Source organism: Pantherophis guttatus, chromosome 3 (genome assembly GCF_059756535.1).
Source record: "Pantherophis guttatus breed Tessera chromosome 3, ASM5975653v1, whole genome shotgun sequence".
Classification (NCBI taxonomy): Eukaryota; Metazoa; Chordata; class Lepidosauria; order Squamata; family Colubridae; genus Pantherophis; species Pantherophis guttatus.
In genome coordinates, this window is record NC_142065.1 from 199,431,020 (window position 1) to 199,455,297 (window position 24,278).

Sequence of the window (24,278 nt, forward strand, 5' to 3'; positions counted from 1 at the left end):
CCCAAGTTTAATTCAGGTTTGGATGACTCCTGGGTTATTTAACAACAATGCAGAAGCAGTTTGCCACTGACTTCCTTTAAATTCGGGGGAAGGGTGGACTTCCCAGTTTGGTCTACTGCCCTGGAGTTTCCTGGTGGTGCCCCTCCAAATACTAACCATGTCAAACCCTGCTTAGCATTTTGAGATGAGCCGAAGGGCTGTCATCAGAGATATATTTTCTGAGTTAGAGCCTTCCCTAAAGCAAAATTGATGTTAAACAATGGGTGTCTATATATCAGGTTAGTTAACTAATATTATACTTTTGAAAGAATATCCCCCCCAAAAAAGCCTCACATGTACAATATGTGGAGGAATTATATCATAGAAGTCAAGAACTCAAATCTGAATTATAAATATTAAAGACAGTCTGGGAATTATTCTGAATCCATTCCTTGTTCTAGCTGTTCCCATGTTTGGGAAATATTTGAAAAGGTGAGCAGTGCGGGGCAAGCATAAACCCCAATGTGATTTAGAAATCTTCACTGTTAAACAGGTGTGAAAGATGGAGAACCTTGATCACATATATAGGTAGTTCTTGACTTACTACTGTTCATTTACCATTAAGTGTTGTACCTTATGATTCTTGATTAATGTATCTTTTCTTTTATGTACACCGAGAGCGTATGCACCAAGACAAATTCTTTGTGTGTCCAATCACACTTGGCCTATAAAGAATTGTATTCTATTCTGTTCTATTCTATTCTATTCTATTCTATTCTGTTCTGTTCTGTTCTGTTCTGTTCTGTTCTGTTCTGTTCTATTCTATTCTATTCTATTCTATTCTATTCTATTCTATTCTATTTAGTGACCGTTGAAAGTTACAATAGGACCAGAAAAAGTGACGGTTTTTCCGTTACAACCGTTGCAGTATCCCCATGGTCACCTGATCAAAATTTGGACACTTGGCAACCGGACTGTATTTATGATGGTTGCAGTGTCCCAGGGTCATGTGATGATCTTTTGTGACCTTCCAGCAAGCAAAGTCAATGGGGAAGCCAGATTCACTTAACAACTGGGTTACTGAACTTATCAACTGCAAGAACTTACTTAACAAATGTGGCAGGAAAAGTTGTAAAATGGGATAAAATTCACTTAACCACTCTCTCGATTAACAACAGATATTTTGGGCTCAATTTTAGTTGATACTATCTGTAGCAAGTTTAACTTACTCAGAATTTAAACAAATTTTGCTTCCCCATAAAGCTGCCTGAATGGTAAGCTAAAAAAAAAAAAAAAAAGCCAAGATTGTAGCCACAACAGTATGATTGAACCTCAGCCTGTTTTTATGTGCATTGTAACCTATATAAAAAAATCAGGCAGAGCTTTGATTTCACCATTGTATCCGCCATCTTGAATTTTTTTGACCATATCTTGTTTCCCCGAAAACAGATGGAAGGGTTGGGTGATAAAGATTGGATAGCTTGTTTCCCAAGGAATTCACCACTGGCTATTCACCATAAGGCTAGGACAGTTTAGGAAATCCAGAGATTCCTTGGTAATTTATTCCACAGCAAGGTCATATCAGAATGGGGCCAAATTTGTTTATTTGTCAGAAATGCCCTTGAAGTGATGTCCCAGTTTCTTGGAGGCTGTACGGATCTGGATGGGGAGAAACAGACTCAGGCTCAACCCATCCAAGACCGAGTGGCTGTGGTTTCCGACATCCCGATACAATCAGTTGGTGCCATCACCGACTATTGGGGGCGAGTTGTTGGTCCCCACGGAGAGGGTCCGCAACTTGGGTGTCCTCCTGGACTCACAGCTGTCTTTAGAAGGGCATCTGACAGCTGTGGCCGGGAGGGCATTTTATCAGGTTCGCCTGATTCACCAGTTGCATCCCTTTTTGGATCGGGACTCATTAAATACGGTCACTCATGCCCTCGTCACTTCCTGCCTGAACTACTGCAATGCTCTCTACATGGGGTTCCCCTTGAGGAGCACCCGGAGGCTCCAGCTGGTCCAGAATGCGGCCGCGCAGGTGGTTATGGGAGCGACGTGGTGCTCCCATGTGACCCCCCTCCTGCGCGAGCTGCACTGGCTCCTGGTGGTCTTCCGGATGCGCTTCAAGGTTTTGGTTATCACCTTTAGAGCGCTCCATGGCCTAGGACCAGGGTATCTATGAGACTGCCTTCTGCCACCAGTAGCCTCTCACCGACCAGTACGCTCCCTTAGAGAGGGGCTTCTTAGGGTGCCGTCGGTCAAACAGTGTCGACTGGCAGCCCCCAGGGGGAAAGCCTTCTCTGTGGGAGCACCTGCCATCTGGAACGAGCTCCCCCTGGAGATACGGAGGATCACTGATCTGCACGCTTTCCGCCGTGTCCTTAAAACATTCCTATTCCAGCAGGCCGGCCTGGCCTAACCTCTTTTTAAAATTGTTTTTAAATTTTTTAAATTTTAAATTTGTCTTATAATTGGGGTTTTTAAATTTTTTCTGGGCCAAATTATTTAATTGTATTTTAATGATTTTTTTAACATTTGTATTATATGTATTTTATCTTTTGGTTGTTCACCGCCCTGAGTCCTTCAGGAGTAGGGCAGTATATAATTTCAATAAATTAAAAAAAAATAAAAAAAATAAATAATAACTAGTCATAGAATTTTCCTGAGTCCTACTGCACTGGTAGAAAAATTGAGAAAACGATAAAAAAATGACAGTCACAAACATTATGTGTTTCAATGAATGTTGGAGCCAGTGGTGATTTTTTTTTTTTAAATTACCAGTTCTGTGGGCATGGCTTGGTGGGCATGGCAGGGGAAGGATACTGCAAAATCCCCATTCCCTCCTACTCCTGGGGGAAGGATATTGCAAAATATCCATCCCCACCCCACTCTGGGGCCAGCCAGAAGTGGTATCCGCCAGTTCTCTGAACTACTCAAAATTTCCGCTACCAGCTCTCCGAACTGCTCAAAATTTCCGCTACCAGTTCTCCAGAACCTGTCAGAACCTGCTGGATTTTACCCCTGCTTTGAGGAACCTCCCATTTTTTACCTTCAGATGCTTGTTTGAGGTATGATGAGAATATAGCCAAAGCATCTCTCTCTCTCTCCCTCCCTCCCTCTCTCTCTCCCTCTCTCCCTCCCTCTCTCTCCCTCCCTCTCTCTCTCTCTCTCACACACACACACACACAAACACATATATACATATAAAATTGGTGCAGTTAAAAAATACTCTGTATTATAGTTAGAAAAGGAACTAGGTATGCACACAGCTAGATGGAAATATGGATCCACATAAACATTTATACTATTGATCACCCAAACAGAGATTGCCTTTTGGTGCTGACTTCTATGATTAAATCAAGAGTCTATGCAGAAGACACTATTGTTGGGAAAAAAATGTAATACACTCACAGTTGTACAAAAATATTTTATTTATTAAAGTAACAATTGTACTAAACAACCTATATTTGAAATGCATTGAATTATTGCTAGAATAAATACAGGCAATAAATTCAATATTTTTTAATAAAAGAAAATGAATTATTTGACACTCAAACGTTATTACCCCAAAGCTTTAACTTATACAATATAAATAGTTAAAAGGCAAAGTCAAGTTTCTTTTTTTCCCCACTTGTGTTGTTTATTCGTTTTGTTTCATTTTTTTTTTTAAATTAATACTGATCCATTCGGTTGCTAAAAAGGGAATTCCCCGTGCCCAGCTGAAGCATATATCAAAAACAAATTGGCAAGCATGCATGCTTGACTCCATATCACAGACAAATAAAAGGGAAGTGTGTTGCACATCATTTTATGACAGAGAAAGAAGCATCTAAATAAAAGATGGTTAGAGATGTCTGAAATCAGATGAATGTATTTTCCACAACCCAGTTAAGAAATTAGATTTGCAAACCAGTGTGGTGCTGATAATACTTCAGTAAATATCCTTTGAGAATCAGTATTATACGATTTTGCCCAACCCATAGGTATTAGGCCCCAGATTTTTATTTTTCTAAACTAGAACTATACTAAAACAAATTTTGTTTACAAATGTGAATATCAGTGTTTCTCAAAGTTGACCATTTTAAGACTTCAACTTGCAGAAGTCATGCTGGCTGGGGAATTCTGGAAGTTGAAGTCCACACATCTTAAAATGCTCAATGTTGAGAAAACGCTGGTGTAGATGAACTTGGAATAGATGGCATTACTACTGCTCGTGTCCATGTTTATTCATTTCACAGAGTTGCATCTAGCGTGCTCATGTTACCTTGGAGTAAATCACATTCAGTCCTATGGGTTTTATAGTAAACACTTATGAGATTATATTATTAATCACAGCTCTGTCTATTGAAATCAATGGGACATTAGACTTATTTAAGTCATCTTCCATAAACTGGCATGCTTCTGATTGGCAAAATTGCAGTTTCCCTTACAACCAATTGCCATGCTGACTAAGAATCCTGGATGGAAATTTTTGAGATGAGATATTGGGTTAATATGTGATTAACTTAACTTTAGACCCAGCTAATGTGATTAAAAACTTGGGAACTAAGGAATTACGTTAAGACCCCCTTTTCAGTTTCCAAACTGTGGTCATTCAGATTGAAAAATGACCTTTAAATTCCTTTTAGTTGCAATTCCTGTGTGTGAATTTTTTTTAAAAAATCACTTTCACTAACATTAAATCAATGTTAGTGAAGTGGCTGTGGTTTGTGAATCTTTTGGTTTTATTTTAATGGCATTTCTGTACCTTTTAAACATTGCTGGGTAACACAAAAGCAGGAATAGTGGACCATGGCTACCAAACTGCTACATGACTGAGTACCTTAATATTTTTGATTATGTGATGTGTTCACAGCTAGATTTGTAAATTACCTTGCTCCAAGATAGCAAAAGCAATAGCCTTTATATACCGCTTCATAGTGCTTTACAGCGCTCACTAAGCAGTTTACAAAGTCAGCATCTTGCCCTCAACAATCTGGGTCCTCATTTTACCGACCTCGAAAGGATAGAAGGCTGAGTCAACCTTGAGCCAATCTAGATCGAACTCCAGGCTGTGGGCAGAGTTAACCTGCAATACTGCACTCTAACCACTGCATCACTGCAGCTCCCAAAGATCCTCTCCGTTCTTTGGCTGATACAGAGATTATGGGATATATTCATCTGTCAAGAAATATATTCTGTTTTGTAATATCCAAAGCACATGAAGGCAGGACAAGCAGCAATGGATAGAAAATAATCAAGGAGAGAACCAATCTGGAACTAAGGAGAAATTTCCTGACAGTGAGAACAATTAATCAGTGGAATGACTTGCCTCCAGAAGTTGTGAGTGCTCCAACACTTGAAGTTTTTAAGGAGTGATTTGTACAAATGGTATAGAGCTTCCTGCTTGAACAGGGGGTTGAAGTAGAAGATCTCCCTTCCAACTCTGTTATTCTGTTATTTCTGGGAGGGGGAAAACAATTGCACATATCTATCCCTTTGGCCTTAATGGGGCAGAATGTCCTTCAGTACAACCCACATTGAACACCAAGAGTTGTGCATAATCACTCAGAATTCCCAGGGGAATGTAGGGCGAGCACTCTGCAGGTGTAACAAATAATGGAATTATTGGAAGGAAACTGGTGACAATAGACGTGGAGAGCTACAGTTCTGGCTGTTTTTACCAAAACGATGAAAGAACTGTTGCAATAGAAGCCCCTCACCTTTTTTTACAGGCAGGTGATGTCATGATGCCTCTACAGAAGGGGCGGGGTGTGCAGAAGTGTGATGCGCTATCATCAGATGAATTGTTTTGACCAATGCTCATAGAGATTCATATGAAAAACACCACTTGGTGGACTGATGCAGACAACCTTTTTAGAAGTTTCCCCTCACCGTTTTTCTGTCCCCATAAACTGACAGTCAGGTTGCTTTTTCCAAATAAAATGAAAGCAAGTCACACATGTTTATATATACTGTAATAGAAATAGCCATTCGTCCATTGAAAAATACAGAAATTAAGTTTTAATTCTTAAAAAAAAAAAAAACACACAGAGCATCATACATTTTCACATTGTGGGCAAGGGTGTTCTCATTTTTAAACCTTTTATTTTAAAGTCACAATTCTTCAACACCTATTTAGAAAAGTAGGCTGTTAAGTAGAATGGGAAGAAAAGATTTTTGGCAGTAATATAAAATACGAGCTTTTTTAAAAAAAAATGGTGTAAAAGGTAAACAAAGACAAATTATTACAATGATATAAAAATACAACTGGGTCTTCCACTCTTATAAAAATTGACTTTGGAATTGCATTTGGCAGTTTCACACACACACACACACACAAAATGCACACACATGCCACATCATTCAAAAAAAAAAATCACAGAACAATGCAAAGAAGTTTATAAATTATGGTCGCAAGGGGTTATCAAATCCTTTGCCTGTGTCTCCAAAACTCCCTTTCTTCTGTGTCTGTCCATATCAGAGTGAGTAATGAGGTATATAGGACATTAACACTTTCGGACATACGTGTCATAGAAGAAAGTGCATTTTCAGAGACCACCCACAGGAATGGGTCGAATCCATGATTTTTATCCTCCTCCCCCTACCAAAAAAGGCACAATCACATTTTTATTTTTATTTTTTTTTGTTTTGTTTTTTCTCTTTTGCTTTGGCATGCTTCGTTAATGTTCAAATCCAAGCAGCAGTAATCCTTTTCCCTTAGCGATGTCAAATTCAGTGCCACCAACTCTGAAAAGGTTTATTTTCATGTCCCTCGGGAAAAAAAAAAAAGAAAACCTTTGCTAAGGGCAGAAAAGATGAAACAACAACAAGAAGAAAACATCCAAATGCTGGTGAAATCACACATCAAGCACCATGTCGTATTGTTGTTCCTTCTTCCGCCGGCCACATTTAGTGATAAGAGCTAAATATAAAGTCAACAGCATCACCCAGTAGCAGGCGTAAAGTATTGTGCCAATGATCAGCACTGTCTGTTTTGATTCGGAAAATGGCTTTCTAGATTCCTTGTATATAGTGAAAATAACCCCGCCTAGAAGGATTGTAAACCAAACAGACACGGGGATAAGTCCTATGAAATTGACCACGATAGTTTTTCGGCCAGATGTGCCCCATCCTGCCTTGTTTATGGTGGCGATTGCAAACATTTTGGCGGGAAGTAAACTTGACATGTACAACACTGAGTAAAGGGACATAAACACCATGACAATGTTCCCTCTAAGGCAGCTCGCAAAGGAAGACTTGATTAAACCAACAAGTTGAACAGTCAACAAGAAGAGTAGGATGTTCCACAGTTTTCCCCGGTAAAAAAGTTGTATGACAGTGGCAATGAGAAAAAATGGAAAGAACCCTGTGATGACTGCCTCGTAGGTCATCCACAAGTGATGCTTATGGAACCACATGGCGTTGTATAGCCACTCGCGGAAATAGGACTTACTCCAACGGGTCTGCTGGTTCAACCATCTGAGATATTCGATGGGCGTTTCCGTAAGGCACTTTGATCGAGCAGTGTACTTTGTCGCATAGCCCAGGCTTAGGACTCTGTTGGTGAGATGTCGATCATCTCCAAAGCTACACTGAGAGCCCATGAATTCTTGATTATACCAATCCTCCACAAATTCATGGAGTAAGGAGTTCCTGTACATCCCTAAGGGTCCACTTATACACTGTACACAGCCAAAGTAGGACTGGCACGCTCGTTCAATATTAAATGCCATCCAGTACCTGACACTGCTGAGAAAGGAGATCCATGAATCGTACTTGTTCAAAATCTGCAAGAGAAGGTTGAAAATTAGTTCCTGACACAAAGACAACGAAGTTATCCTTAACATAAAGCTGTCAATGTTATTTTTAATATTGTAATATGGAAAGTTCCCCGTTTATTGTTTTCATTCACTAGCTCTTATACGCATAAGAATAACAACTGTATAATAACATTTCTCAAGATCTTAGGATGTCCCAACAATTGTTATTGCTTTTTGCTGCCATACTAGGCAGCCCTAGTAGAAAATTAAGCCAAGAGTTCCAAAGACCCAATATTTTAGTTTGGATCGATTGCTTTGCTTTGCTTTGTTTTGCTTTTTGTCATTATTCTGATTAAGGAAGTTTCATACCCAATCTTCTGTAACTCATCAAACCAATAATCCCTTTGTTAATATTTAATATGTATTCAACAGATCTATATGTCACCTTTTTCTGATGGACAGGTAGTCCTTGATTTATGGTCATAATGGAGCCTGCCTACTAGTTCTAATCCCACTTTAGACACAAAACCAGCTGGGACATTGGGCCAGTCAATCTGACACAGGAAGGAGATCAGGGCAAACCAGTTCTGAAATCTTGCCAGGTAAACTGTAGAGACTTGTCCAAGCAGTTGTGAAGAGTTAGGATAGATATGAAAGTACCAAAAAAATAAAAAAATAAAAAAATGCCATACTAAAGATTACTATATTCACCTGAACATCTCCCCCAACACCACCAACCATCGGATCTTCTTCTAAAACTTTCACCATTTCCACTGAAGAAGCTGGATCAAGCATCGTGTCTGAATCACATACCTGTCCATGAAAAAAAAAAAACGACATAAAAAATTAAGAGATCGGGGCAATATTGTTGAAAAGGAGAGCTACAAGCAATTACATACTGTAGTTAAATAATAATGCTTGCCTGGTGATATTTTCTCACTGGATTTCCTGAGAAATCCCATAATGATTACATCCAACACTTGGAATTCTTTAGCGATGAATTGGAAATGCAGAACAAGTGTACCACAATGCAAAATGTTCTCACTGTGCCTTTAGAATATTAGACAGAGAGAGACTTGTGAAATTGATTGTAAATTTGGAAAAACAAAATTCTGCAGGGTGCTTGAATATAGCCTCCTATCCAGTGGTGGGATTCAAATAATTTAACAACCGGTTCTCTGCCGTAATGACCAGCTGGGTAGGCATGGCTCGGCGGTCATGTGACCATGTGGGCGTGGCCAACTCAATGTCACTCACTTTGATGGGTACTTCGCCTTAGCTGTTACAATGTAATAAGGGTTAACCAGAGAGGCAGTTTCTGTCAGCAGGGCAATAAAGATTAAGTTAGAAACAACACCAGAATGTTTCCTTCCTGTCTTCCTTACAGGATTAGCCCTGTAAAGTGGAAAAAAACAAAATAAGATTTCTTCCGACAACTGGTTCTCTGAACTGCTTAGAAAGTTAACAACCGGTTCTCCCAAATAGGTGCAAACTGGCTGAATCCCACCATTGCTCCTATCCTATCCCCTGGAGAGTTCAGTTGGTTTTTCTGCACCTAATTTGGATCTCTAAAAACCCAACCAATGGAATTTATATCGTTTGTTCTTTGCAAGCAGTGTTAAACACAAATGAGTGGACGTTATCACTTTAATGAGCCACACAATTCGTTACAGGTGACCCTCAACTTATGGCCACAATTGAGCCCAAAATTTCTGTTGCTAAGCGAGACAGTGAGTCTCGCCCCATTAAGTGAGTCTTGCCTCATTTTACAACCCATATTGCCACCGTTATTAAGTGAATCACTGCCGTTGTGAAGATAGAAGGCAGGACAAGAAGGAATGGATGGAAACTAATCAAGGAGAGAAGCAACATAGAACTAAGGAGGAATTTCCTAAGGGTGAGAACAATCCACCAGTGGAACGATTTGCCTCCTGTGAATGCTCCATCACTGGAGGTTATTAAGAGGAGATTGGACGACCATACATCTGAAATGATATAGGGTTTCCTGCTTGAGCAGGGGGTTGGACTAGAAGACCTCTAACGTCCCGTCCAACTCTGTTACTCTATTATTTTGTTAGTAACTTGTTACTTAAGTGAATCTGGCTTTCCCATTGACTTTGCTTGTTGGAAGGACACAAAAGGTGTTCATATGATATTGCAACAGTCATAAATATGAATCAGTTGCCAAGCATCTGAATTTTGATCACGCGACCATGGGGCTGCTGGAACAAGGAAAGTTCTTGAGATATGTGTGTGTGTGTTTGTGTGTGTGTTTGCCAGTGGTGGGTTGCCCCCAGTTCGCACACCGACCTGGATGTCATCAGGAAGCTTATGCGCAGAAACGCCTGTGCGCAGATCCTTTGCGAACCGGTAGTAAAGGTTAATAGAATCCACCCCTGGTGTGTGCATAGATATATACTAGCTGGATCCCCATGCTTCACTATGAAACTATGTGATCGGGCTTGATAAATCGACACTTACAGCTTGAATCCTCCCCTATCCTATCCCCTTCTCTCCCTCAGCCTTGCCCCGCAGAAACGCCTCCTATCCTCTCCCCTTCTCTCCCTCAGACTTTCTCGCCCCTTCTCTCCATGAGGCTTGCTCCACAGAAACCTGTCCTATGCTATCCCATTCTCTCCAGAGTTATTTTCAAGTTGGGAGGGGGAGTAGAACCTCTAAGTAATTAGCATCAGAGTGTGTTATAATAATATAGGAAATACCTATGCTCTGATGGTCATTTCGAAAAATCCTTTCTTAGTGAGCACCTAGAAGCCAACAGGAATATACGTGGCAAATTTCAAGTTTGTAGGCTTTACGGTTCTGGAGATTTTGTGATTAATGCATGAGTGGTTTTTGCTTTTACAGGATAGATAGATAGATAGATAGATAGATAGATAGATAGATAGATAGATAGATAGATAGATAGATAGATAGATAGATATCACATATTCATATATCTGTCATCATCATTTTAGCCATTGTCTATGGGCTCTTCTGTATGTTTCCAACTAACATGGTCCTGAGCTCTCTCTCTCTCTCTCTCTCTCTCTCTCTCTCTCTCTCTCTCTCTCTCTCTCCCTCCCTCCCTTCCTCCTTCCCCACCCCTCTCTCTCTACACATACACAAGTAGTCCTGTCCAACTGAGCCCAAAATTTCTGCTAAGTGAGATATTTGTTAAGTGAGTTTTGCCCCATTTTATGACCTTTCTTGCCACAATTGTTAAGTGAATCCCTGCCGTTGTTAAATTAGTAACACGGTTGTTAAGTGAATCTGGATTCCCCAATTGACTTTGCTTGTTGGAAGTTTGCAAAAGGTGTACACATGATCCCTGGACACTGCAATTGTCATCAATATGAGTCACTTGCCAAGCATCTGGATTTTGATCACATGACCATGGGGATGCTGTAATGATTGTAACTGTGAAAAATGGTCATGTCAGTGTTGTTGTAACTTCGAACAGTCACTAAGTGAAATGTTGTAAGTTGAGGACTACCTGTATATTCTTTTGAGAGCGTGCATCAGAATTTCATTTTTTTTAATGTGTGCCGGTGTTCACAGAAAAAAAAGTGACAATAAAGGTTATCTTATCTTGTCTTATCATCTTATCTCACCATCTTATATCTTGTCTTATATCTTATATAGAACAGGAGTAAAGAAACACTACTTGGTGGGTGCTTTGCACTTTTCCTGATCTTGCATGAGAGGAAAAAAAAGGATTGCATTTGGTGCCCTAGTTCAAATGTTTCCCACTGTCTTAAGGGGGAATGAATAATGAGTGAACTTACAGATGCTTCCAAAAAAAAAAAAAATATTGGCAGAGGATCTGGGAAGAAACATGATATCCCCTTTTGCTCACAGAAGGTTTAGCTATTCATGTGAAATATATACCTTGGATTCCACCATCCAGCTCTCTTTGAACTCTCAATTCATGGGGCTCCACACTTCTAAACATTAATAAAAGTCTGTTTCACTCTTATGTTTAGAGTGCATGTTATTTTATTTCCTGATTATATGCTCACGTTTCCAATGGACTGGGAAGGGTTTATATTTTTATCCTCCTTAAAATGTGAAATAGATAGCTCTTTTGAGCAAGGTTGTTGTGAATACAACTAGTATTTGTGTTGTATATACAGCACACTTTGCATAGCTTGGTTTAAAAAAAGATTTAGTGGCTATGTGAAATTTGGTTTATTTTTAATCTTGCTGGAGGTATGTGTGTGTTAAAGTACTATGTAAACCCAACCTCTCTGGCTGGTTTATGGTTTACAGTACTGTGTAAACTGAGAGAATGGGTTAATTCAGTAAGCAAGCAGACTTGAGAACACATTCTTTGAACTGTTGCAACTTTGACTTTAATCCATAGTTTTCTGGAGGATCTATCCTCATGTCAGTATAGTGTAAATGGGATTGCTCTCATCTCCTCTATGTCCAGCCCTATGCACAAAAATACTTCTGAATTTAAAGTTTGGAGTTTAAATTCTGAGCTTAACACCAAAACAGTTGGTTCAGATTCAAGAAGGGTTATCTTGAGCATTTTGGTTGAATTTCAAAGGGCCTGTTTCAAGCTCAAGAATTTTTTTGCATACCTTAACAATACCTCATCTCTTCTATAGAGTTGAAGCATCCCTGACAATCATCTAGTTCAGGGGTCTCCAGCCTTGGCAACTTTTAAGATTTGTGGACTTTTAATTTTTGAAGTTGAAGCCCATAGGTCTTAAAGTTGCCAAGGTTGGAGACCCCTGATCTAGTCATGTACTGCTTCTAGCACACTCAACAGACTCCACTGGTGGTCAAAATTATAAAGGAAGAATTTCATACCAAAAGGGACATTTCAAAAATCAAGGCAGAATAAAGAAAAGGGAGAAAATGGTTCTTATTTTCATAGCAAGTCGGACTTTCAATATTTTGAGAGAATCCATTCAGGCATTGAATGGCAACTTAAAGGCAATTTAAGATAATTTTAAAAATATGCACAATATTGGACATGCTAATCAAATCAGCATGATTAAACTCAAAATTAAAATCAGTGTTGTTACAACCAGCCTTTTTCCTTCAGAAGAACATTGGATAAACTTTCAATACACAAATGAAGATGCCCAAAAGTTTCAGTTGTTTTTAAAAGAGAGAGAGAGAGAGAGGGAGGGAGGGAGGGAGGGAGAGAGAGAGAGAGAGAGAGAGAGAGAATATAATGTTTTCAAGCCAAGCAAACATAATACTCTAGCCATTCACACTGCATCTCTTTTCCCAGCAGGGCCTCAATGCCTGTGATTCATCATGATCAAATCATTAAAGTTAGATGAAAACTGATGACTCATGGGGAGAAAACATCAACATGTGTAAAAAATAAAATAAAATTGAAATTATATCTGAATTCTGAATTATGGAGCTACTGCCAAATTTCAAGTTTGTGTGGCCTATTAATAAGAGCAGTTTAAAATTGGAGATACTGGCTAAGAAAGGTGGAGGTCCATCCTTCTCCTGGATGTTCAGCTGCCATCTCTTTGGGATGCTTTAATTTGCATTTCTGCATTACGAAGGGGCTTGAATGACATCTAGAATTCTGCCGCTTCATTTCTGTATCTATTAACGGCCTGATGTGGCCATAACTTTATGTGATGTTTTGCTTCAATCCACCTTCTTCTGGGTTTCTAGCAGGGGTGAAATCCAGCAGGTTCTGACAACTTCTGGAGAACCAGTAGCGGAAATTTTGAGTAGTTCGGAGAACCGGCAAATATCACCTCTGGCTGGCCCCAGAGTGGGGCGGGAATGGAGATTTTGCAATATCCTTCCCCCAGAAGTGGGGAGGAAATGGGGATTTTGTAGCATCCTTCCCCTGGAGTAGGGTGGGAATGGAGATTTTGCAATATCCTTCCCCCAGGAGTGGGGAGGGAATGGGGATTTTGCAGTATCCTTCCCCTGCCATGCCCACCAAGCCATGCCCACCAAGTCACACCATGCCCACCAAGCCATGCCCACAGAACCAATAGTAAAAAAAATTGGATTTCACCACTGGTTTCTAGTATCTATCCACCATGGCTAACCCAATAATCTTGCTTCCCATGGTCAGGGTGTTGGGTGTGACCAGCTGAAAAACTCCACTCATTTTGCTGCTCTCCTCCCCATCCCTTGCAGAAGAGTCATCTAGATGAGCAACTGTGTTTTTCTTGGACATTAACAATGGCTCCATGACCTTCACTTTGGGAAGTACAGATGATGACTACCCTCTTCTCTCTCTTTTGCTGCTCCATAGCACATGCTTCTGGCAGTGACCATTTCATTTTGCCCAACAATAGGACTGGCTTGTCAGGGAATTGTGCAACTGGTGTCCAAATGGAGTCTGCTGACACGGACTTGTAGTTTTATATAAATAAATATATTTTATAACTATATACACAGCAAACTAGAAAGTGAGGCAAATAAGAGCATCATCAGGTAAATCAACACAGCCGGAACATCATGAGGTAAATCACAGAGAACACACACAACACATAGAGGAAAAAGGCGGGAAACAAGAAAAGTCCCCCTCTACTCTCCCAGTAACCAATCACAGCGTAGATTGCCTCATGCAATGACCAGCTCTTTTCAAACAATTAGTTGTAACTGTGTGTTCTTACTCATTGTCCAACCCTTCACTGCTTCAGATATTAAATTAAATATCTTAACATGGCTCTTGTGGGTCACCCCCCCCTCACAAAAGATAAGGCATAGAGAAGATAGATAGATAGATGATAGATAGATAGATAGATAGATAGATAGATAGATAGATAGATAGATATGAGAGAGACACACACAGAGAGAGATGAGGGTATCAAGAAGATAGGTAGGTAGGTAGGTAGGTAGGTAGGTAGGTAGGTAGGTAGGTAGATAGATAGATAGATAGATAGATAGATAGATAGATAGATAGATAGATAGATAGATAGATAGGAGAGAGAGATATGAGGGTATCAAGAAGATAGGTAGGTAGGTAGGTAGGTAGATGATAGACAGACAGACAGATAGATAGACAGACAGATATGAGAGAGAGAGATATGAGGGTATCAAGAAGATAGATAGATTAGATAGGTAGGTAGGTAGTAGGTAGGTAGATAGACGTATCAAGAAAGAAAGAAAGAGAAAGAAAGAAAGATAGTATCAAGAAAGAAAGAAAGATGGATAGATAGATAGATAGATAGATAGATAGATAGATAGATAGATATGAGAGAGAGAGAGAGGTGAGGGTCAAAAAGATAGGTAGATTAGGTAGGTAGGTAGGTAGGTAGGTAGGTAGGTAGATAGATAGATAGATAGATAGATAGATAGATAGATAGATAGATAGATAGACGTATCAAAAGAAAGAAAGATAGCTAGTATCAAGATAGATAGATAGATAGATAGATAGATAGATAGATAGATAGACGTATCAAAAGAAAGATAGCTAGTATCAAGATAGATAGATAGATAGATAGACGTATCAAAAGAAAGAAAGATAGCTAGTATCAAGATAGATAATAGGTAGACGTATCAAAAGAAAGAAAGATAGCTAGTATCACAATAGATAGATAGATAGATAGATAGATAGATAGATAGATAGATAGACGTATCAAAAGAAAGATAGCTAGTATCAAGATAGATAGATAGATAGATAGACGTATCAAAAGAAAGAAAGATAGCTAGTATCAAGATAGATAGATAGATAGACATATCAAAAGAAAGAAAGATAGCTAGTATCAAGATAGATAGATAGATAGATAGATAGATAGATAGATAGATAGACGTATCAAAAGAAAGATAGCTAGTATCAAGATAGATAGATAGATAGATAGATAGATAGATAGATAGACGTATCAAAAGAAAGAAAGATAGCTAGTATCAAGATATATAGATAGATAGATAGATAGATAGATAGATAGATAGATAGATAGATAGATAGATGAATATCAAGAATATCAATATAATCATCAAATACACTGATGATTAATACAAGTAGCTTGCATGAGTGAAATATAGTTTGGGGGATAAGTTTTCCCTCCCCATCACCACCCACTTCATTTTTAGGAGGTACTGCATGGGTGGAGCTGTCTACTAGATACAGCCCAGCTGACGGATAATCCCCGCCTGAAGCTTGCACTTTAGAATTGGGGAGTTGGCCTGGCCTAATTCATTTTTAAGCGGAACAGTATCACCAAGGCTTTAAATACAAAGCTTTTGCCTTGAGTGAGGTAATGCAGCTGTGGAGGCTGAAGCCAAAGAACTTGGCTGAAGGACTCGTCTTGTTTGTATTTCTAGGCTTCCCCCCCTACCCCCCAATCTTCCTGACCCAACCCACTTTCCCTCCCTGCTTCTTAACAAGTTTTTATAGGACTACAAACTTTCCATTTTCACGGGACGCTGCCAAACCTTTGAGTTTCTTTGAGACGTTAGACCATATGTCCACATAAGAGGGCCTCTGAGATGCTCTCAGAATGAACTAAGCCTTCAGCTTCTAGCTGGGATTATTGTTGTCTTTTTTTTAAAAAAAGAAATGTGCTTGATGATTTTTTTTTTCTTGGGAAAAAAAAAGACAATAGAAAAAAAACTTTTAAGGATAGACGGAGAGAGAAATGCATTCTTAATATTAAATAACAATGGCCTGGAATTCATCCCAAATTGTACTATAGTAAAAAGTCTCTAGAGATTCTCAGTCATCCAGGTCATGGTTGTCCTAAAGGTGCTTTTTCAGGAAGCAACTGGACCTTCTTGCTTTTTCCTTGAAGACGTTTTGCTTCTCATCCAAGAAGCTTCTTCAGCTCTGGCAGGATATTGGAGAATGGAAGGATTTATATTCTTTATATTTCAATATATTTATATTGAACACCCTTTGAATGGTGTGGGAGTAGGAATCAGGGTAAAATGCACTTACCTTCGCTACCGGATTGCAAATGTGAGCGCACGCGTGCCTCCTCCACGCATGCGCAGAGGGTCAAAAATGGGACATGATGATGTCCGGATGGGTGGGCAGAGCCTCCTGCTGCCAGCCCTACCAGATCACGTGAGCTGTCTGAATCTCACCACTGGTAGGAATGGATTTCCAGAGGAAAAAAAATGCAGATTACAGGAACCAGGAGCACTACTCAGGTGACCCTGAGGACACAGATAAACCTCCAAGTGCTTCAACAACCCTCTAAAAGGATGCAGATGACCAGCTGCCTGCAAGGAATATAAATCCTTCCATTTCCCCCACTATCCTGTCAGAGCTGAAGAAGCTTCTTGGATGAGAAGCAAAATGTCTTCAAAGAAAAAACAAGGAAGTCCAGTTGACTCCTGAAAAAGCACCATTGGGACAATGGCCTGGAATCGTGGGTATTGATTATCAGACAGATTTGGTAGCCTATCTTGGATCACACTTTTAGTTCATCTGCCTGTTTGGTCTAGTGGTTAAGGCACCAGGAGAGGGTGAGTTCTAGTCCCACCTTAGGCCTGAAAGTGGCTAGGTGACTTTCGACCAATCACCAGAAGACTGTGAGTTCTAATCCGGCCTTAGTCACGAAAGCCAACTGGATGATTTTGGACTGGTTACTCTTTCAGCCCAAAAAATCTGACAGGGTTATTGTTGTGGGGAAAATAGGGGAAGTAGTATTAGATAGGTTTGCCACCTTCAGTTACTTATCAAAATAATAAAGGTGGAGTATAAATAAATATAAGCAAACAAATAAAATATATAAACTATCCCCTGTTGCTCTCTGGAGCATCTGAAATTCCACTCGTGATAGCAAGCCGAAAGTATGAGGGAAATCAAATGTCAGAAAAAAAGAAAAAAACACCCTTTGCTAACTCAGCCTAAACTCCTACCCATTCACACTTCTGTTTCCACAGTGGCCAATCAGGTGTTTTCTGAGAAGCCAAAAAGTGAGAAATGAGCATATTGTCTTCCTCCTGCTTGTGTTCTCAGCAGTAAATATTGAGAAGTAAACTTTTATGCAAACAGAAAAAATGGTAATTCTAGGAAAAGTAGTTAGTACCGGTAATTACAAAAGCAAACTGGAATCTTGACATATTAAGATTCTTGGTGTAGGTTCTTATTTGCCATATTGGGGGTATTTTTCTTAAAAAGCGATTCCTAGTATTACATATGGTAATGTCTAATGATGGTAATTTTGTTCTGAAAAAACAGGATCCAAATTTATAAATGTGGTTAGGGGTGTTATACAAGTAGTCTTCAACTTATAACCGTAATGGAATCTGGCCATCATGGTCGTAAAATGGCTCAGTCATGTGACCAACTTTTTTTTTTTTGCAGCAGTTGTTAATTGGATCAGCATGTTCACAAAGAGAACTGATGGTTTGCTATGGGCGCGGTTTTGCCAAAAAGTGGAAATAAGTGCTGCAAAACTGTCATAAAATGCAGTCACATTTCCATGGGACACTGCAAACAACCATAAATGTAGCCATGTTACTAAGTGCCCGAAGTTTGGTCATATGATTGTGGGAAGGACTGTTGGAACCTTAAATCCAGATCATAATTAGCCCTAAAATAGGTCTATTGTAAGTCAAAGATTACCAAAGGTTGTTTGATAAGGATATTTTTCACTATGTATGTATGACTACATACTACCAATAGCTGGGCATAGTTTCACTATTTTTACTGGATACTACCTATAGTAAAATCCTGTTCTTTCTTCTTATGGTTTTTCATCTTTAAACTGACTAGCCAGTAGAAGGCAGCCTCAAACCAAATACTGGGTCTGTACAGTAGCTCAAAGACCACAGTTATTGTGAAATATTTAATTGGAGACCTCAGGGCCACATTAGGGCCCCCATAATGTTGGTGCAGTGCTCAAGAAATCGCAAACAACAAATTGCCATATTTAGTGCGAAGAGGAAGCCCACAGCTAGAAAATAATCATATTGTCTCTGATGAGTTCTAATTCAGTGCATTGCAACTGAAATGAAATCAAATTTAGTTTTGCTCTAGCTACCTCCATTGCATGCCCCTGCTATACCAAATGATACTTATGTACCAAATGCAATGTTTAATGCAGAAAAATACCTGCACACCTGGTTTAGTAAGTAAACTATATTGGGTTGAGTTCCCATAATACTATGCCATAGGAGTCCTTGCAGATTTTACTCCCCTAATCATTGCTGACTGTAGGAGGTGGTGCCCATCTCCGTTTCAAGGTCATTAATTTCTGCAGTCATGAGGCCAGCATGAGCAAAGTGGTACCTATTTATCTATTTTCATTTGCATGCTTTCACACTGCTAGGTTGGCAGGAGCTGGGCGAGGACGGAAGCTCACCCCCCGTCATGTGGCACTTGGGTCTCGAACCTGGGTTGCCGGCTTTCCATCCAACAAGCCACAGCATCTTAACCATGGAGCCACTAAACAATAAAGCATCATTTATAAACTGCTCTGACTGACTTTGCACAGCATGTTAACACCCATATTGTAACAACTGATATTATAGCTCAGCTGAGTTGTGTGAACTCAACCAATGGAAAAAGCCATGGAAAAGCCCATGGAAAAGAGGAGAGTACTCCTTGCTTTTTATGCTGACAGAATACTTAGCTACTGGCTGAAGTAGAAGTTTGCGATATGCAGCCATGTTTTAAGCTTTAAGAGTAAGCAAAGAATCATCTTCGCAATATGGGTATCAGTGCAAACTGATGGTTGGGGTAGAAGTTCTTTAGATGAAAAACCCACTGGAACAAACCAGAGTTTGTTGGTTCACAGTGCCACAGACTCTGTTGAGGTCTATGCCAACTTAGCAATGGAAGGCAATCAAATCCAGGCAACTACAGGCGGAAATGCTTCCCTGACCACAGTTCATGGCATGCTGTCTGGAACAGGGAATAACACAGCTTGTGAGACACCTGGCAGAGTTGTGTCACCTTCTGCTACCCTGAAAAAGCTGTTCGGGGGAAGCTACTGGGGCAATGTGGAATCAGATGCCCCAGAGTCTCTCTCTAGATTAATTTATGAAGTATTTATCATCACAAAACCTGATGGCAAGCTTTCACCCTCCCTGTCTGAGCCCTCATCACTGTCCTTATGTACCATCTGATCATCTTAACTATTTCAAGAAGCCCAGCTTTTTCAACGGCTCTGCTGTTTTTCCAATGGAGAGAGAAAGAGGCACACTGTTTGCATAAGGGACAGGATGGGTTGGGCTGCAAGCAGCTCAAAATATACAAGACCGGCTTTCTTGGGATGCCTGTTTTATTTGGCAACGAAGGAGAACGTTTTAGACCTACCTGCACATAATCCACGCTTCTCCCCAGTGCTTTGAAGGCTGTGTACATGACTTCCCTTTTTCCACCCCATTTTTGCATGATGCAGACACTCTTGTTGGACAGGACCAGCTGAGTGACGTTTTGCATGCTTTCTCTATGGGACTCTTCAGTCTCGTTGGGGCCTCTCTGATGAAAGTTATTCCTCCAGATGTAAGTCGCAGATTTATCCCTGCCCATGATTTCACTAAAAATGTCCATCATATAAACATCATCTTCAGAATTCCCATCGATTACCATAATCAACTTAATTCCAGGGTAGGTGAGCCTCTTGACGGAAAGTAAACATTTCTTTAAGTAGTCCGGGTCTTCTTGATAGGCAGCAATGCAAAGGGCAACAGTTTTGTTCAGCTTGATTGGCGTCTCGAGAGATCGGCGCATTTTACGGTGCTCAAGAAAGGCAAATAAGCTTTGGATGATAAGGTGGGATGCCAGAATAGCACCATAGAGCCCAAAGGAGAAATAATAGTTGTCTGTTTGGATAAACTGGTAGCCCACAATATAAGCAGCTGAAATTCCAAGCAGAAGAGATACTCCAAATAGGGTCGTTCCAAGAATTCTCAGGATGCATATAAACCTCTCACAATGCATCTGTGAAAACCAAAAAAAAGGATTGTAAATTCTGCTCTATGGCTTAATATGGCACAAAGTGTGTTACTTAGTAAAACAACTGAGGGATCGGCTTCCAGCTTTGCAGTCTAGGATGGAAATAGTTGACCCAAAGACCAAGAATCTGAGATACTCATTAAAGTATTTATTAAAAGGAGGCTTGATGTTACAAAACAAGTACTCCAAATAGGATTTTACTTGCAAATAACACACAAACACACATACACACACACACACACACATGCAATTTAGAGTGTTAAAACTATTTCACACTTCCTCCCACTTTTTAGTTACAAATAATTGGAAATTTGCCTCTTTTATGAGATATCCCTCGTTTTGTCCCAAAGACGCTTTTTCAAGAGATAACTGGACTTTCTTTGTTTTACCTTGAAGATGTTTCACTTCTCATCCAAGAAGCTTCTTCAATTCTTCTTCAGAATTGAAGAAGTTTCTTGGATGATAACCATCACCATCACCCTTATCATTGTTAGAAGTTTCTCTCAGAAGAAATAGAAAAGTAACCAATTCTGGAGCACATTTGTTTTGGGTTGCCAAAGGCGTTGGGCATGTATCATAAAGCATCTGACCACTCCATTATGAGAAAGACCCTTTAGAAGGTGGTGGGAAGTAGTCTGCATAGAGCCTGGGATAAAATGGATTGAGAGACTGATGACCAGAAGTTCAAGGTACCGTATTTTTCGGAGTATGAAATGCACTTTCCCCCCCCCAAAAGAGGGTGAAAATTTGGGTGCGTCTTATACACCAAATGTAGCCCCACCCACCTGCTGGCCCCCACCCTTTGGCCTCTGCCTCCCAGCAATTTGCCTCCTTGCAGCAAACAGCCTGTTTCAGTTTCAGCTTCAGCACAGCCTGATTAACATAAGCAGCTGATTGTTGGTTGGATTGGCCTCCTGACCATCAGCTGTTTCAGGCTGCAGGGATTGCCATTGCCTATTGCCGCCTCTACATCCCATTTTCGGCCTCTGTGCTTACAACCTTACAACCTCTGTGCGTAACAGGCAGAAAATGGGGCGAGAGGAGGCAACAATAGGCTATGGCAATCCCTGCAGCCTGAAACAGGGGAGGCTGATCCAACCAACAATCAGCTGCTTGTGCTAATCAGACTGTGCTGAAGCTGAAACGGGCTGTTTGCTGCAAGGAGGCAAATTGCTGGGGGACAAAGGCAGATTTTTTTCCCTTGTTTTCCTCCCCAAAAAAGATAGGTGTGTCTTATAGTCTGGAGTGTCTTATACTCCAAAAAATACGGTAAGTAGAAAATATAATTTTGCCATGGAACAAGAAGAGAGCTGTTATGATTCTTTATGAGCCCTTAGTGGGCTTACTTTGTGTTAGGATAGGCAGGACATGAAGATGAATCCCGGGTCATGTGAGGTGCAGTTTGTTGGACAATTGAAACCATTGGCCATGTTCAATAAAACCAAAACACTGGCTTCTACTCTCCTTATTTTCTTGTGGGAAAGTAATTAACATTGCAAAATGGGAAATCCAAAGTAACAGTAATAAAAGACTTTTAAAAATCTCATTTCATCAAGGATTACTTTAATTGATTTATATGAATTCCTGCTTCTATAAACTGTATTATGGCCTATTCCGCTCCTTGGTTATTTCCCCACAGTGGTGACCTCTAAGTTAGGACAATCTGATGCCTTCCAGATGGTTTCGGACCATCATTCTTAGCCTCTCATTAGCCAATAATCAAGGATGGTGGGAATTTTGACTGAAATATCTGGAAGGACTAGGAGGGGGGTCTTTCATTGATCCAGGAGTTCATAGAATTCCTTTGGGTGCCAAAGGGAAAATATCTCCATAACATTTTCTACCAATTGAGTTTCAATTCAGGGAAAGAAAGCTTGTTTTGAAGTTGCTTTCAAAGATGGAGAATTTCAAAATAAATCCTCATGGGCACAATTTGGCATTCGTGAACTTATTCATCAGTGGGGTGGCCTGACATTTTGTTCAGTCATCCTTCTAATGGTATGAAGGCTCCTTGGCTTTCGATGCTTCAGTTAAATCTTAAGGGAAGGCAACATACGGGAAATTCTTCCATTCAGCTTTTTCACATCAGAAAATGAGGACAAGGAGGGAAATTTCAAAGCATTGGAACATCTTAAAACAGAAAACTAAGACCAGCAGTACCCTCTTCTGCCATATTCCATAATAAAGTATGTTCAAAAACACTACTGGGAAGTTGAAAAGGGAAAAAAAATCTCAAAGAATCATGAAAATATAGTAATAAAAGAGAACTCTTTGCAAGGAAAAGTCATTTCAGAAACCGACCACAACATTAATCGATTTGTCTGAGTAAACTGATCATTGTAAATGCAACCATTTTGATGAGGAATCTATCCTACTTAAAAGTACAAAGTTAGTTATTACACAGTACTATACCGGAAGTCCTTAACTTACAACCATTCGTTTACTGACCATTCAAAATTACAACAATGTTGAAACAAGGGACTTACTATATAATCACATGATCCTCCCCTCAGTCAATTGTTTGGACAGTTGGCAATCATCACACATTGACTGACAATTGCAATGACTTCTGGTCATGCGATTGTTGTCATGTGATGTTTCACTTGATGACCAAACTGCTTAACGATAAGTCAAGGACTATCTATGGTGCCTACTTTCGCTTGATGGCATCTCTTTTCCTTCCCTTTCCATTGCTCGACAGTTGACAATATTTCTGAATATGACAACTCAGGCTTAAAGTACATAGAATAGAGTATCTTCCTTTAAATATACCAGTGGCCCAAACATGCATGAGGAAACATGGGAATTTAGATCCAATAGGATTTCAAAAAGAAATGCTCCTGATAATTCAATATTTCTCAAATACAGAAATCCTGAAAGGGGGGGGGGGAGGTATTTGTAAACATCTAGGTCCGTGATGGCGAACCTATGGCACGGGTGCCACAGGTGGCACGTGGAGCCATATTGGTGGGCATGCGAGTGTTGCCCTAGCTGAGCTCCAGCGCGCATGCGCGCGCCGGCCAACTGATTTTCAGGCCTTCCGGTCCCTCCAGAAGTCGGGAAACTGGCTGTTTTCAGACTCCAGAAGGCCTCCGGGGGAATGGGGAAGGCTGTTTTTGCCCTCCCCAGGCTCCTAGAAACCTCTGGAGCCTAGGGAGGGGGAAAAACGGGCCTACCGAGCCCACCATGCCATTGCGTGCCACAAGCAGGGGTAAGTGGGGGGGGGTCATGTGCGCATGCGCGAGAGGGCAGGGCGCATTGAATTATGGATGTGGGCACCCACGACCCCCCCCCACTCCCCCCACTTTTGGCATGCGAGGGCAAAAAGGTTAGCCATCACTGGTCTAGATACTTCAGAGCATGTGGAAAAGCAAGCTTAGCACCAGTCTGCAACTCTTTAAAGCACCCATATCTTCTTTAGGAATCTTATAATGGCCCTCTGTAGCTGCCACATGGGTCCTGGGAAAACATTTATTTTAAAGAGTTGCAAACAGGTTGATTACATGCCATCAGGTTGGTGTTAGCTTCTAACAATACACATATAGATAGATTTTTCTCTAAGAATTCGATTCCCAAACTGGTCTTGCACCAGTGAACCCATTACTGCTATTACTATCTCCATCCACTGGCAGCTGATCATCTCTTTTTCTCTTTCCGTTCCCAAGATTATAGACTTCTCCAGAGAGCTCCTTTTTTTGTATAAT

General features: G+C 40.3%; 1 protein-coding gene across 1 annotated transcript in view; it reads right to left on the bottom strand.

Annotated features, from left to right (window-relative positions):
• Window positions 1-3,392: 3,392 nt before the first annotated feature.
• Window positions 3,393-24,278, bottom strand: part of HAS2 (hyaluronan synthase 2) — a 46,614-nt gene continuing 25,728 nt past the window's right edge. The window contains exons 2-4 of the mRNA XM_034422240.3: window positions 19,933-20,559; window positions 8,433-8,534; window positions 3,393-7,748 (exon numbers count right to left, since the gene is read on the bottom strand). Coding sequence (XP_034278131.2) covers window positions 6,819-7,748; window positions 8,433-8,534; window positions 19,933-20,559 — 1,659 coding nt within the window. The 3' untranslated portion in view covers window positions 3,393-6,818. The remainder of the gene's footprint in view (window positions 7,749-8,432; window positions 8,535-19,932; window positions 20,560-24,278) is intronic.